Here is a 13,036-nt window from a genome sequence, read left to right on the forward strand (position 1 = left end):
TGTATTCACTTTTTTTATTAAAAATATTCATCGCACAGCATACCACAAGTAAAATAGCTAGTGATTTCTCAAATGTTTTAGTTTTTTTTTTTAATTGTAATAATAATATAGTATCTAGTAAAAAGTTCAAATGTCCTTGGCATTCCTGTTTTAAGAAAATGCATTATTAATCATTTGAACTTGGGTAGTTATGAACTAATCCTTTCTCAGACAGCCTCGATCCCAGTGCGGCAGATCACAAGTCTTTAGCTTTGATCATCAAGTTATTGTCTTCGACTTGGTTTCAAGTCGGACCCACAGCATCTTAGACAAGTACGAGGCACGAGCCACCCCGAAGGATATTGGATCCAATCTAACCAGCTGTCGGACGTGATTGCAGCTCAACTCTCGTGAGACTCTGAGAGAGTGGTGTAAGAACCGATGTGATGTTGACTGTGGAGCATATTTTTTATTTTTTAAATCCGATTTGATTTGAAGAGTTAATTTAAAATTTAAAACTAGAATTGGATTGAATTAAAAAAATTAAAAAAAAATTTAGATATAACCCTATAAAATTCAGTTAAGAATCCGATCTGTTTTTTTACTAAAACAATATTATTTTGATTAAAAAATATTAACTTAAACAACCTAGTCAAAACTCAAAATCTGAACCGAGTTTAAAAATTATGCTGTAGAGAACTTAAAAAAACTTGTTTCTAGTTTTTATATTTTTCAAAACAAAAAACTAGAAAATATCAAGGTATGTTTAAATTTTCCTCTTTTTTTTCCCTTTTTTTCAATGAAAAATTAAAAAAATCTGTTTGTTCATCCAAATGAAAATATTTTTTTTTCTAAAAAAAAAATTATAACTATTTTTCATAAAAATCCAAAATCAATATAAATTATTCATCTTAATATTTTATATTTTTAAAAATCTAATTATAAAATATTAATTTTACTTCATTCAAATTAAAACTTATATGAAAATTTTAAATTGTTAATAAAAAACAATTTTTATGTTAGATTTATAATAAGATTTAAATTTATGACACTAAATAAATATAAAAAATAATCTTTGATTTCTTATATTGTTAAAAAATGCTTGTATATAAAATGCCATTAATACCAGCCACGTGACAAAAACGTGTAAGCATGCGGGTGAGGTGCGCAGGGCCTTAACCTGCGCATAAACTTGCAGTGGAATAACCGCGGTAGGAGAGGAGGGAAATAAAAGGAAAGACACGAGAGAGACAGAAAGGGAGAGAAGGGAGAGAGAAATTGCGTATATCTCTCATCCATTTGGATCAACCGAGTCAAGCGACCGATTCAAAAACACCAACAACAACAACAGCAAAAGAGGGCTTGGGCTAAAATCACTCCAAAAGAGAACAGAGTGCGGGCGGGTGGTGTGGCAATAGCGAAAAAATGGAGAACAAGAAGGCGATTATAACGAGTCCTAGTCCTTCTCTAATACGTTACCTCTCTCATTCTTCTTTCTCTAGCCCTAGTTTTCCTTTTCTCTCTATACTTATTATAACCTTAACCAAAGACCACCAAATCTCTCTACCTCATTTATTTCTCTCTTCTCTCTCTTTTTTTATTCCGGTCTTCTCTTCTCTTCTCTTCGCATTTTTCTCTCTGCGCCTCCTTTCTTCTCCGGTAAGGGTCTTTGTTCTCTTCTCTTTCATGGGTTTTAATTTGTTTGTGATGATCGATCAATGCATGGTTGTATTGTGTGTTTTTCTGCGTATTTTGTTTTGATTGATTGATTGTGATATTTTTTTAATGTTTTTAGTCTCTGGTTAGGATTCATGAGAATTGAGTTTAGAGTTGTCATTTGGGGTTCTTTTTGGTTTACAACTTGGCGTTTTCTTTGATTGATACGGGTTCAGCCGTTGCTATGGCATCGACTGTTTTAATTGATGGGTCCTTTCGCTTTGTTTGATGTCACACCAATTCGTTAAGGTTTTCGATTTGCTGGGTTTTGATTTCCTATATGGTTAAATTTTGTACAATTTTTCTAAAGGAGTTTCCATTATTGAGTTATTTGGTGCTTTATATGGTATCCTTCTGAGGTTTTATGTTACTGGGTTTTGGGTTCTTTGCTGTTTGCATTGTTGAGCTTGATGTAACCAGAGTGTGTCGTTGTTGCCAGTAATGGGTGTGGTTTATCCATTCTATCTTTGAATTATGCTTACTTTAGTTGGCTTAAGTTCCATGATGTATTATTGTATCTTTCGTTTTGTAATGAATTCCCTGGATGCTGTGCGTTGAATGCCTTACACTTCTATTCCCTCTTGTATCGGTTCTTCATTCTCATGATTATTCTAATGCAATGTGAAATTAATATACGTGTTAGTTCTTTTTCAGGGTTTATCCAATATAATTTCTTTGGCTTTTGTATGTCTTTGATGTAGGGTTAACAAATCATCTTTGGAATTGTTGGTTACTTTGACTTTGCTCTATCTCGTTATCTGAGTGAAGCAGCAAAGGACTGGATAATTGTTCACCATATGGAAGTTTTGGGTCTTGCGCAGTTTGATACCATGGGAAGTGCTATAAGAAAGAAGAGGAGTCATATTTCTCGCAGGCCTAAGGATTCCCAGACATTTACAGACAATCATGATTATTCATCATTATCAATATCACCACCTTCAGATGACGGGAACAAGGGTTCTGGCAATAAGAATGCTGACAGTTCTAGGAGGAAAGAATTCAATCTTAATCAATCTGTCTCCAGGGTTTTTCCAGCTGCTAGGACTGAAAGCAAAAATGCAATTTATGACAGTAACTCAGGGAAAAGTGTGATTAACAATAAACGTCTTAGTGAAGGTGTTCTTGCCCCTGCAAATTGGAGAAGCGCAAGCAACCTGAAGGAATGCATGGATGTGGAGTCTAGAACTGCAAATATGAACAGTGGAAGGAATGGTGGAAGTTGGAGTTCAGAGCAGTCTGGAGTGAGTTTAGATGCTTTAGGAAACGAAAACAAGGTTAAAAAGATCAAGCGTAAGGTTGGTGGTGTGGCACGCACAATTAATCCGAACTCAACAACTAATGGTGTGTCTTCTACAGAAAATCCTCGATTCTCAGACACTTCCAGGTCAAGGCAGAAACTTAGTCTTCAGGTACTGTTGTCATTTTGACTTGAGTGAAATATTGTAGCCTCTTAATTGTTGCATGCATATTCATGCATTGCATTTTTTTGTATGTACACTTTGACTGAATAACAATTTAAATATCAATTATCTTATTTATTATATAACCTTAGGAAAAGTGCTTGCCTCCTAACTGTGCACCTTAAGGTTCTTTTCTGTGTCTGCGGTTCTAATTTAAGTTTATATGTTTATTTGTAACTTGAAAATTAGTGAATTACCGAACTTGTAATGGTACACCGGAATGTTTCTATTGTTTTTTAAAGGTATATAATATGAAGAACTTCCACGTAGAGTTTGCATTTCTTTATAGAACTACTCACTTGGTAACTTGACCAAATCTTGATTGTTACTTGCATTATTTGGATCAGTTGTTGATGCCAATTTTCTGCTTGTGCACATAGATTTGTATGTGGGGTTCTTTTGGCACCCTTTATGTCCTTGCTTCTATGAAGCAAGAACAACCTCATTAATGTGTATTATCTCAGTATCTCACCTACCAGGTATTCTCATCATTGATTAATGTCACAATCCCTTGTGATCTCACCATTTTAAATTGTTCAATTGCAGGGGAATTTAGAGGATCATTTTGTTTCAGGAAAGAGGCCTGGTTTGCAAGGAGTCCCTTGGAAGGAATTCTCTGGAGGAGGTTTTAGTCTTGGGAAAGATGATTGTTCAATGGGGACCAGCAAAAATACTGCTGGGAAACAAGGTGATAAGCTTGAACCAGTTCGTAAGAGCAAGCGGGCTCCCAAGAGGCGTGTGCTGGATGAGGATGAGGATGATGAGATCCGGTACCTAGAGAAACTCAAGTCAAAAGTCCCAACAAGACATAAGGAAGATGATGGCAATGATGATGATGAATCAAGTAAGAAGCAACAGAAACTTTCTACCTTGGAAAACAATGGTGCTTCAAGGCTGGTTAAAGATGGGAAGAAAATATCCAGATCAGACCAAGCATCAGAGGACGAAGATAATGAGGAAGAAGAATTATTATCTAATTGTGATTTCGAAGGTAGTAGGAAGAAGCAGAAAAAGGAATCTATTGAGTCATTAACAGATGTTAAGAGGGAGATGACTTTAACCAAGCGTCAACAGGCTCTTCAGTCAAGCAAAGATGGCTCTTCTGTTCCTGATACTAACTTAATTGAGTTTCCAAATGGATTACCACCAGCACCATCAAAAAGTGAGAATTAATCACTTCCACATGTTTTTTTCTCCGTTAGAACTCTAGTTTCATAATTAATTGCAGTCTTTTCCCTTATATTTCTCATTTTTGTTCATTCCAGAGCAAAAGGATAAACTTACAGAAGTCGAGCAGCAATTAAAGAAAGCTGAGGCAGCTCAGAGGCGGAGATTGCAAGTTGAGAAGGCTGCGAGGGAATCTGAGGTTTGTTGTGTTTATGCAGTTGTATTCCATATGCATATGAGAGATCCACAGAGGTAAACAAGCATTTGTCTTTTCTTATTTTTTGGGGGGGTTGATTTTGTAGGCTGAGGCTATAAGAAAAATTCTTGGTCAAGATTCCAGCAGAAAAAAGCGAGAAGAGAAAATGAAGAAGCGTCTGGAAGAATTGGCACAGGTATTATCAGTTGTCTGATAAAGTTCCTGCTTTGTCTTGATATAAAGCTGCAATAAAATTTCTCATATTTTCATGTTCAGGAGAAGGCTGTCAACGCCCAGATGTCGAGCACCATCAGATGGGTCAACAGTCCTACAGGAACTGTTGTGACATTTCCCAATGATATGGGTCTCCCTAGTATTTTCGACTCTAAACCCTACAGGTTTTATTTTCTTCTGCAAATTTAAAATTCATGCTAAAACACCAAATTAACAGGTCAAACTGATGTCAACGATAGTTTACTGATAGTTTTCTATCTGCATATGCAGCTATCCTCCCCCAAGAGAGAAGTGCGCAGGCCCTTCTTGTACTAACCCGTACAAGTATCGAGATTCCAAGTCAAAGCTCCCGCTTTGCAGTCTACAGTGCTACAAGGCAATGGAGCAAGAGGCATCCTGAAACCAACTGCTGATGCTAAAAGAAGTTTCTGCACAGCTCATGTCAATACATAACAGGTGGGCATTTTATTTTTTCCAGTGTAGAGGGATGATTATACAGATATGTGTGGTTCATCTGCGGTCATCTATAGCTTAAGGATTGATTAATAGAAATTTGTCTTCAATTGAAAGGAAACGATGCTACTGAGAGCGTTCAATATAATGAAATTGATGTTACTGATTAATTCCTCTTCCTTTTCAAGTCCACTACTCGAGGGCGAAATATTCTTTTGTTAAACCAAGCGGATTTTGCATAGCCCATTTGATGGTGATTCGGTGAAGTCCTTCCAACGCAATTGGAGGAGAGAGAAACTTCTTTCTCCCAAAGAAGAGGAGAAATTTAATGGTGATCCAAGACTAATTAATGCTATTCTATTGTAGAAAAGAGAAATTATTTTATTATATAACAGGAGAGGAGAAAATTTTTATTTAGAGATATTTTTATTATTTTTTATGGGTTATAAATTTCCTTTTTTTTATGTATTTTTTATGGGTTAAAATTTTCTAAAAAGATATTCTATTTTATGTTTTTAGTAAATTCCAAGTGAATATTTTGTTTTTTTTATTATTATTACTTAGGTAAATTTTTCTCTAACAAAAAAAAAAAAGAAGATTTTGATAGTTCTCTCTCCAAAGATAATTTTTTTTCGAGGAACACTAAAAACACTCTTCCTTCAGCTACATGGCTTGACATTTAAAGCAACTGTTTTTTCTTTTTTTAATGTAACTTTATTTTTTTATAATTTTTTTTTTATAATTTTCACATTAGATTGATTTGAGATCGAACCGATGATTTGCTTAACATGAGATTCTCATGGTATTGAGGAAAAAATTTGACATTTAGTCAATGTTTAGTTTCACAAAATAAAATTTAATTTTATTGATTTAAACTAATTAAAGATTTAGGGATTAAATTAGAAGCTTGCCAAATCAAGTGCTGATTTGAACGAAAGTGGAAAGGCAATCAAGTGCTGATTTGAACGAAAGTGAAAAAGGTTGTTGGCATGTGTATCACATACGCCAGCATAGAAGGGAGGTTGTCGTACTTTGATAGCTAATACGGTGCCTGCCAACTCTTTTTAGATGTATTCTTTCTTCATGCTGTTGGAATTATCTTGCCAAGCTTTCTTTACCAACGGGCCATGTTGATAGAGAATCTCTAGCAAGCCATTTTTTTTTTCTTTTTCTTTTTCCCTATCTTTTTGTCTCCCCTCTTGGATTTTGTATCCAACTCTCTCTAAAAAAGCAAAGTGAATAATCAATATTTTTATGTCAAATTTTATCTTGATTCCTTTGATTAGTATCTTTAGCAATTTTTATTTTTAAATTCATCCTTTAATATTTATTTGGTTGAGAATTGAGTTTTGTAATTTTTTTAATTTTCTTTCTATGGGGCTATACTAGTTTCATGCTCTGGGTCACAGATTTAACGAGTTCACTTGTGTTTACGTGAGTAATTTTTTGGCTCTTTTTTGTTAATTGATTTTTTTTTTAATTTCATCCTTCTATATTTTATTAGTTGGGGATACACTAATAAGATATATTACAAAAAGTTCCATTATTAAAGACAAAAAGGACATTAAACATATATATTGCTCCACTCGGGTATCTGAAGAACTTGGCAATTTAAATAATTCATTACATTAGAAAATTTAAAAAACAACTTGAATAAATTTGAATACAAATTCATTATTTAATTTCTCTCAAAATTAACTTTGAGAATTTTACAGATCACATATTTATTCTTAAAAGCATATAAAAATTAAATGTCTTGATCATTTGTCAAACAGATACCACTGGCTTTAGCTAGTCTAATATATTATATCGGTCATATGAACACATATGCCACTAGCCTCAACTAGTCTAATATACTATCTCAATTGCCTGATCATAGATGCCACTAATCTCCGCTAGTCTAAACAAATATCCTAGCCATCTAAACACAGACGTCACTATCTTCAACTTATCTAGATGAATATCATGATCGTTTAGTCACAGATATCACTAGCCTCAACTAGTCTAAACAAATATCATGGTCGTCTAAATACAGACACCACCAGCCTCAATTAGTATAATTTTTTTTTTTTGCATAATTTACATTTACAAGAAATTATACACATTTAATGAAATTGCAGTCAATAAATCTATAAATTCCTAAAAATGTTCAATTGTAGAACAACTACCTAATGCATGTGCTTTAGCTGCAGTTCTCTAATGTTAAACATATCCTGTGGCCTCTTCTGTATCAAAATTTTACAACATGTTAAACTAATATAATAATTTTACTTAAATTTTGAATCATCACCAACAATTCCTTACACAACAATTTCATGCAATCATTAAAAAATTCATAAAATCTCATATTTTTCATTATTTTTCCCTCAATGGTTGAAACCATAACCTCTTTTAATACCATGATCTACTTTCAGTTCTTAATAAAAAAAATCTTTCCTTACATGAGAAATCAAGCACAATACTACAATTTACTTTTACATTAAATAATATTCCTCAAGAATTATAATCGTAACAACATAAAATTCAATCATTTAATACAACATAATTAAATTTATTTATAATCATCTTCCACACATATTTTATGCATTAATCTAACACAATTCATTTGAATAAAACACAATTCCATCATATATTAATTTATCCCCTCTTAGCTGGCCCTATAAGTTCTATTAAACCATATGATTTTTCCTTCTTGATTTCTTTCTAATTTCCCTTCCATTATAATCTACTCTACCTTAATCTCTATCATCACAATAAATTTACATTTCCCCCAAATTCCTATCATGAACCCTAAGCCAAAAATCACAAATTTGATAGCAATCTTTTTTTTTTTTCAATTGAACTTGTAGAGTTAGGTTTAAAACCACTTACCCCATAATAAAATGAATTTTTAATACTAAATGGTTGAAATGTTTTTGCTCTTCCTCTTTTCTTTCTTTTTTGTTGTTGCTTCTCTCTCTAATTTTCTCTTTCTCTTTCTTGAATCTCTCTTATTTTGTTAGTTAATGTACTTAAATCCTCACTCACTTTTTAATTCAAGCCTTAAATCTTATATTGTCCTAAGATTTTTTATGTGTAACTTTTCAATTTCTCTTTTCTCCTCCTCCCTGTCTTAATTTTGGCTAGGAGTATATCGAGGAAAAAGAATTGAATTTCTCAATCTTTCTTTTTATTTATAAAAATGTCATTAATGAGTTTCTATTTTACTTCTCTACTCAATTGCCAACTGTTTCTTATGGCTTTTCTAAATCATGATTGTCTTGAAATTTGCCTAAAGATAGAACACTATATTAGGAGACTACTTGTAAAATTTCAGTCTAATTTGACAATCGGACTAAGACTTATACAAGTTAGCGTGATATTAGTTAATAGTTGATTTTACACCAAAAATTCAAATTTATTCGTGTCATTCTTACATGAACCTAATTAATTCCTCAACTAAATCCTAAGTACCATTTTCTCATTCCATGTATATTTATTTTACATTTTCATCTTTTATTTCATTTACGAGTTTATTGTCTCATGGTAACGTTATTAGATTCATCCAGGTTTACACTAAAAGTTTTTCATATCTTTTCTTCTTTTATACATTGAAGCTTATTTAAGAATTTCTCTTTCATTTACCATTTGTTATAAATTTTTAACTTTCAAGGACTTACAGGATTATGATATGAGTTATGAATCTTTCTTTACTTAAAAAATATTTTGATTTATACAAAATCTAGTTTTATACTAGATGTCATGCCCGTGCGATGCCGCAGGCTTGTGGCATGCTTGCGCGTTGTCATAGATTTGTGGAAAAAAATCATTAAAAAAAATCATATGGAGAAAAACTGTTGCAATCCAAAATATTTTTAAGGAAAAAACTACAAAGCTAAATTCTCAACCAGCTTAATATTAAAAAAAAAATTTAGAAAAAATCATTAAAAAAAAAACAAAAGGAGAAAAAACCGAGCAGAGAAATACTGTAGCAATCTATAACGTTTCATAAGAAAATCTAAAGTTGTAATTCTCAACTAGCTCAATATTAAAAATAATAAAATCAATAAAGATAATTTTAAAAAAAATCATATTAGGGAACACTATAATAATCCACAGTGTTTTAAAGAAAAAAACTATGAAGCTAAATTTTCAATCAGCTCAATATGAAAAAAAAAATCATAAAAAAAAAACCATGTGGAAAAATACTGTAGCAATTCACAGTGTTTTAAAGAAAAAAAAAATATAAAGCTAGATTCTCAATTAACTCAACATTAAAAAACTAAAATTGACAAAAAAAATTCTGAAAAAAATAAAACACAAAGAAAATGAAAAGAAAAGGAAGACAATTTTGGGAGAAAAAAAAAAGAAGTGAAAAAAAAATAAAAAAGTGAAAAAAAAAACATGTAAGGAAAGTTAAAGCTAAGTTCTCAATCGGCTTAATATTAAAATCATTTAGGAAAACACTGTAACAATCTATAGTGTTTTGTGAGGAAATATACAATTATAATTCTTAGCAAGCTCAATATTAACAAAATAAAATCAACAAAGAAAATTTTAGAAAATATCACAAAAAAAAATTAAAGAAAAAAAAAAACCATGCAGGGAAAAACTGTAGCAACCTATAGTGTTTTATAAGAAAATCTACAGTTGTAATTTTCAATGAGCTCGATATTAAAAGCAATAAAATCAATAAAGACAATTTTTTAAAAAACAATCATAACAAAAAAAATCATGTGGAGAAACATTGTAACAATCAACAGTGTTTTAAAGAAAAAAACAGCAAATCTAAATTTTCAACCAGCTTAGTATGAAAAAAATAAATTCTATAAAGACAATTAAAAAAAATCGATACAAAAAACTTGCGGGGAAACACTGTAGCAAGGCAAAAATCATATGGAAAAACACTATAGCAATCCATAGTGTTTTAAAAAACTACAAAGCTAAATTTTCAATCAGTTCAATATGGAAAAAAAAATCAACAAATATAATTATGAAAAAAAATTTCATTAAAAAAAACCATGTGGAGAAACACTGTAGCAATCCACAGTGTTTTTTTTTTTTAAAAAAAATTAAATTCTCAACCAGCTCAGTAGCAAAAAAAAAATGACAAAAAAAATTCTGAAAAAACAAACAAAAAAAGAAGATAATTTTTGGAGAAAAAATGGAAAAGCAGAACATGTGGAGAAAGCTAAAGTTAAATTCTCAATCAGCTTAATATTGAAAAAATAAATTCGACAAAGATAATTAAAAAAAAAAAACATGTCGGGAAACACTGCAACAAAACAAAATCATGCGTGAGAAACATTTTAGCAATCTACAATGTTTTTTTTTTAAAAAAAAAAAAACTACGAAGCTAAATTCTCAACCAGCTTAATATGAAAAAAATAAAATCAACAAAGACCATTTAAAAAAAAAATCATAAAAAAAGGAAAAAAAACCACAAATAAAAATATTATAGCAATCCACAATGTTTTAAAGGAAACAAATTACATAACTAAATTCTCAACCAATTCAATATTTAAAAAAATTGATAAAGATAATTTTGAAAAAGAATTAAAATTAAAAAAAAATTAAAAAACAAAAAAGAAGAAGAAGAAGTAAATTTTGGAAAAAAAAAACATGCAAAAAAAAAAAAATATGTGGGGAAATCTATAATACTTTCCCCACACCTTTTAAAGCATTGACTAGATGCTATGCCTGTGTGATGCCGCGGCTTGTGTCATGCTTGTGCGTTGTAGTAAATTTGTGGAAAAAATCATTAAAAAAATTCATATGGAGAAAAACTGTTGCAATTTATAATTTTTTAAGAAAAAACTACAAAACTAAATTCTTAACTAGCTTAATATTAAAAAAATAAAATCAACAAAGATAATTTTTGGAAAAAAATCATAAGAAAAAACCAAGCAGGAAAACATTGTAGCAATCTATAGTGTTTCATGAGAAAATCTAAAGTTATAATTCTCAATCAGCTTAATATTAAAAATAATAAAATCAATAGAGATAATTTTGAAAAAAAATCATAAAAAAAAATCATGTAGGGGAACACTGTAATCCACTGTGTTTTAAAGAAAAAGACTACGAAATTAAATTTTCAACCAGCTCAATATAAAGAAAAAAATTCGACAAAGACAATTCCAGAAAAAAAATATATATAAAAAAAGAAAAAAAAATCATGTGAGGAAATACTGTAGCAATCCATTGTGTTTAGAAGAAAAAAATTACAAAACTAAATTCTCAGCTAACTCAATATTTAAGAAATAAAATCGAAAAAAAACAGTTCCGAAAAAAGTAACACAAAAAATAAAAAGAAGAAGAAGACAATTTTGGAAAAAAAGCAAAAAAAAATAATAAAAAAATGAAAAAAAAATATGTGGGGAAAGTTAAAGCTAAATTCTCAATCAGCTAAATATTAGAATCATTTAGGAAAACACTATAACATTATATAGTGTTTTGTTAGAAAATATACAATTGTAACTCTCAGTCAGCTCAATATTAACAAAATAAAATCAAATTTTTTTTTTTGGAAAATATCACAAAAAAAACTAAAGGAAAAAAAAAAAAACAATGCATGGAAAAACTGTAGCAATCTATAGTATTTCATAAGAAAATCTACAGTTATAATTTTCAATCAGGTCAATATAAAAAACAATAAAATTGATAAAGACAACTTTTAAAAAAATCATAATAAAAAAAATCATGTGGGGAAACATTATAGCAATCAACGGTGTTTTATAGAAAAAAAAACTGCAAAGCTAAATTTTCAACCAGCTCAGTATGAAAAAAATAAATTCAATAAAAATAATTTTAAATTTTTTTTGATAAAAAATAACATAGTAAAAATCATGTGGAGAAACACTGTAGTAATCCATAGTGTTTTAAAGAACTACAAAACTAAATTCTCAATCAGCTTAATATGAAAAAAATAAAATTGAAAAAGATAATTCTGAAAAAAAAATCATTAAAAAAAACCATGTGGAGAAACATTATAGCAATCTACGGTGTTTTAAAGAAAAAAAAATTATAAAACTAAATTCTCAACCAGCTCAATAGTAAAAAAAAATCGTCAAAAACAATTTTGACAAAACAAACATAAAAAGAAAATAAAAAAAAGACAATTTTTGAAAAAAAAAAAGGAAAAACAAAACATGTGGGGAAAGTTAAAGCTACATTCTCAACCAGCTCAATATTAAAAAAATAAATTCGACAAAGATAATTTTAAAAAAAAAACATGTGGAGAAACACTACAGTAAAATAAAAATTATGTAGGAAAAATACTGTAGTAATTCATAATTTTTTTTAAAAAACTACGAAGTTAAACTCTCAACTAGCTCAATATAAAAAAAAATGACAAAGAACATTTTAAAATAAAAAAGAAATAAATCATAAAAAGAAAAAAAAACCATGTATGAAAATATTGTAGTAATTCATAATGTTTTAAAGAAAAAAATTACTTAATTAAATTTTTAACCAGTTCAATATATAAAAATTTTGATAAAGATAATTGTTTAAAAAAATAAAAACAAAAAATATTAAAAAAACAAAAAAGAAGATGAATAAGTCAATTTTGAGGAAAAAAAATATAAAATAAAAAAATATATATGAGGAAAGCTATAATATTTCTCCATGCCTTTTACAGTATTGATTAATTAATTAGAATAAGATTTGAGTCTCAATTATTATTATTATTATTATTATGCATTGAGAGTCTGCTGGGGTTGGACTTCCAGCTAAACAAAAGAAAACTTGCAAAAGGAAAAAAGTAAAAACTTCTCCCATGCTGCACTCCAGCGAGAGAGGGGGAAAATATATATATATTTTTATTATTATTATTATTATTATTTTCATCCGC

At 29.7% G+C, this 13,036-nt stretch overlaps 1 protein-coding gene across 2 annotated transcripts; it reads left to right on the forward strand.

Annotated features, from left to right (window-relative positions):
• Positions 1-1,194: 1,194 nt before the first annotated feature.
• On the forward strand, positions 1,195-5,673 carry LOC118046873 (uncharacterized). Of its 2 annotated transcripts, XR_004687245.2 has the most exons (8): positions 1,195-1,638; positions 2,397-3,104; positions 3,702-4,317; positions 4,421-4,521; positions 4,625-4,714; positions 4,795-4,916; positions 5,023-5,208; positions 5,394-5,673. XR_004687245.2 is itself a non-coding variant. In XM_035055955.2 (7 exons), exons 2-7 carry the CDS (start codon positions 2,493-2,495, stop codon positions 5,150-5,152), a joined length of 1,671 nt encoding a protein of 556 aa, XP_034911846.1. In that variant the 5' UTR covers positions 1,195-1,638; positions 2,397-2,492; the 3' UTR covers positions 5,153-5,375. The 2 variants fall into 2 exon arrangements, 1 of the variants encoding a protein (XP_034911846.1); XM_035055955.2 differs by lacking the exon at positions 5,394-5,673 and having other exon boundaries at positions 5,023-5,375.
• Positions 5,674-13,036: the final 7,363 nt, after the last annotated feature.

This window comes from Populus alba, chromosome 2 (assembly GCF_005239225.2).
Source record: "Populus alba chromosome 2, ASM523922v2, whole genome shotgun sequence".
In the NCBI taxonomy this organism is placed as follows: domain Eukaryota; kingdom Viridiplantae; phylum Streptophyta; class Magnoliopsida; order Malpighiales; family Salicaceae; genus Populus; species Populus alba.

Excerpts from the sequence above, each read along its gene's own strand:
- LOC118046873 (XM_035055955.2), top strand. The coding sequence starts at position 2,493 with ATGGAAGTTTTGGGTCTTGCGCAGTTTGATACCATGGGAAGTGCTATA. Across the intron at positions 4,318-4,420 it reads ACCACCAGCACCATCAAAAA|AGCAAAAGGATAAACTTACA; the intron begins GTGAGAATTAAT and ends TGTTCATTCCAG. Across the intron at positions 4,522-4,624 it reads AGGCTGCGAGGGAATCTGAG|GCTGAGGCTATAAGAAAAAT; the intron begins GTTTGTTGTGTT and ends TTGATTTTGTAG.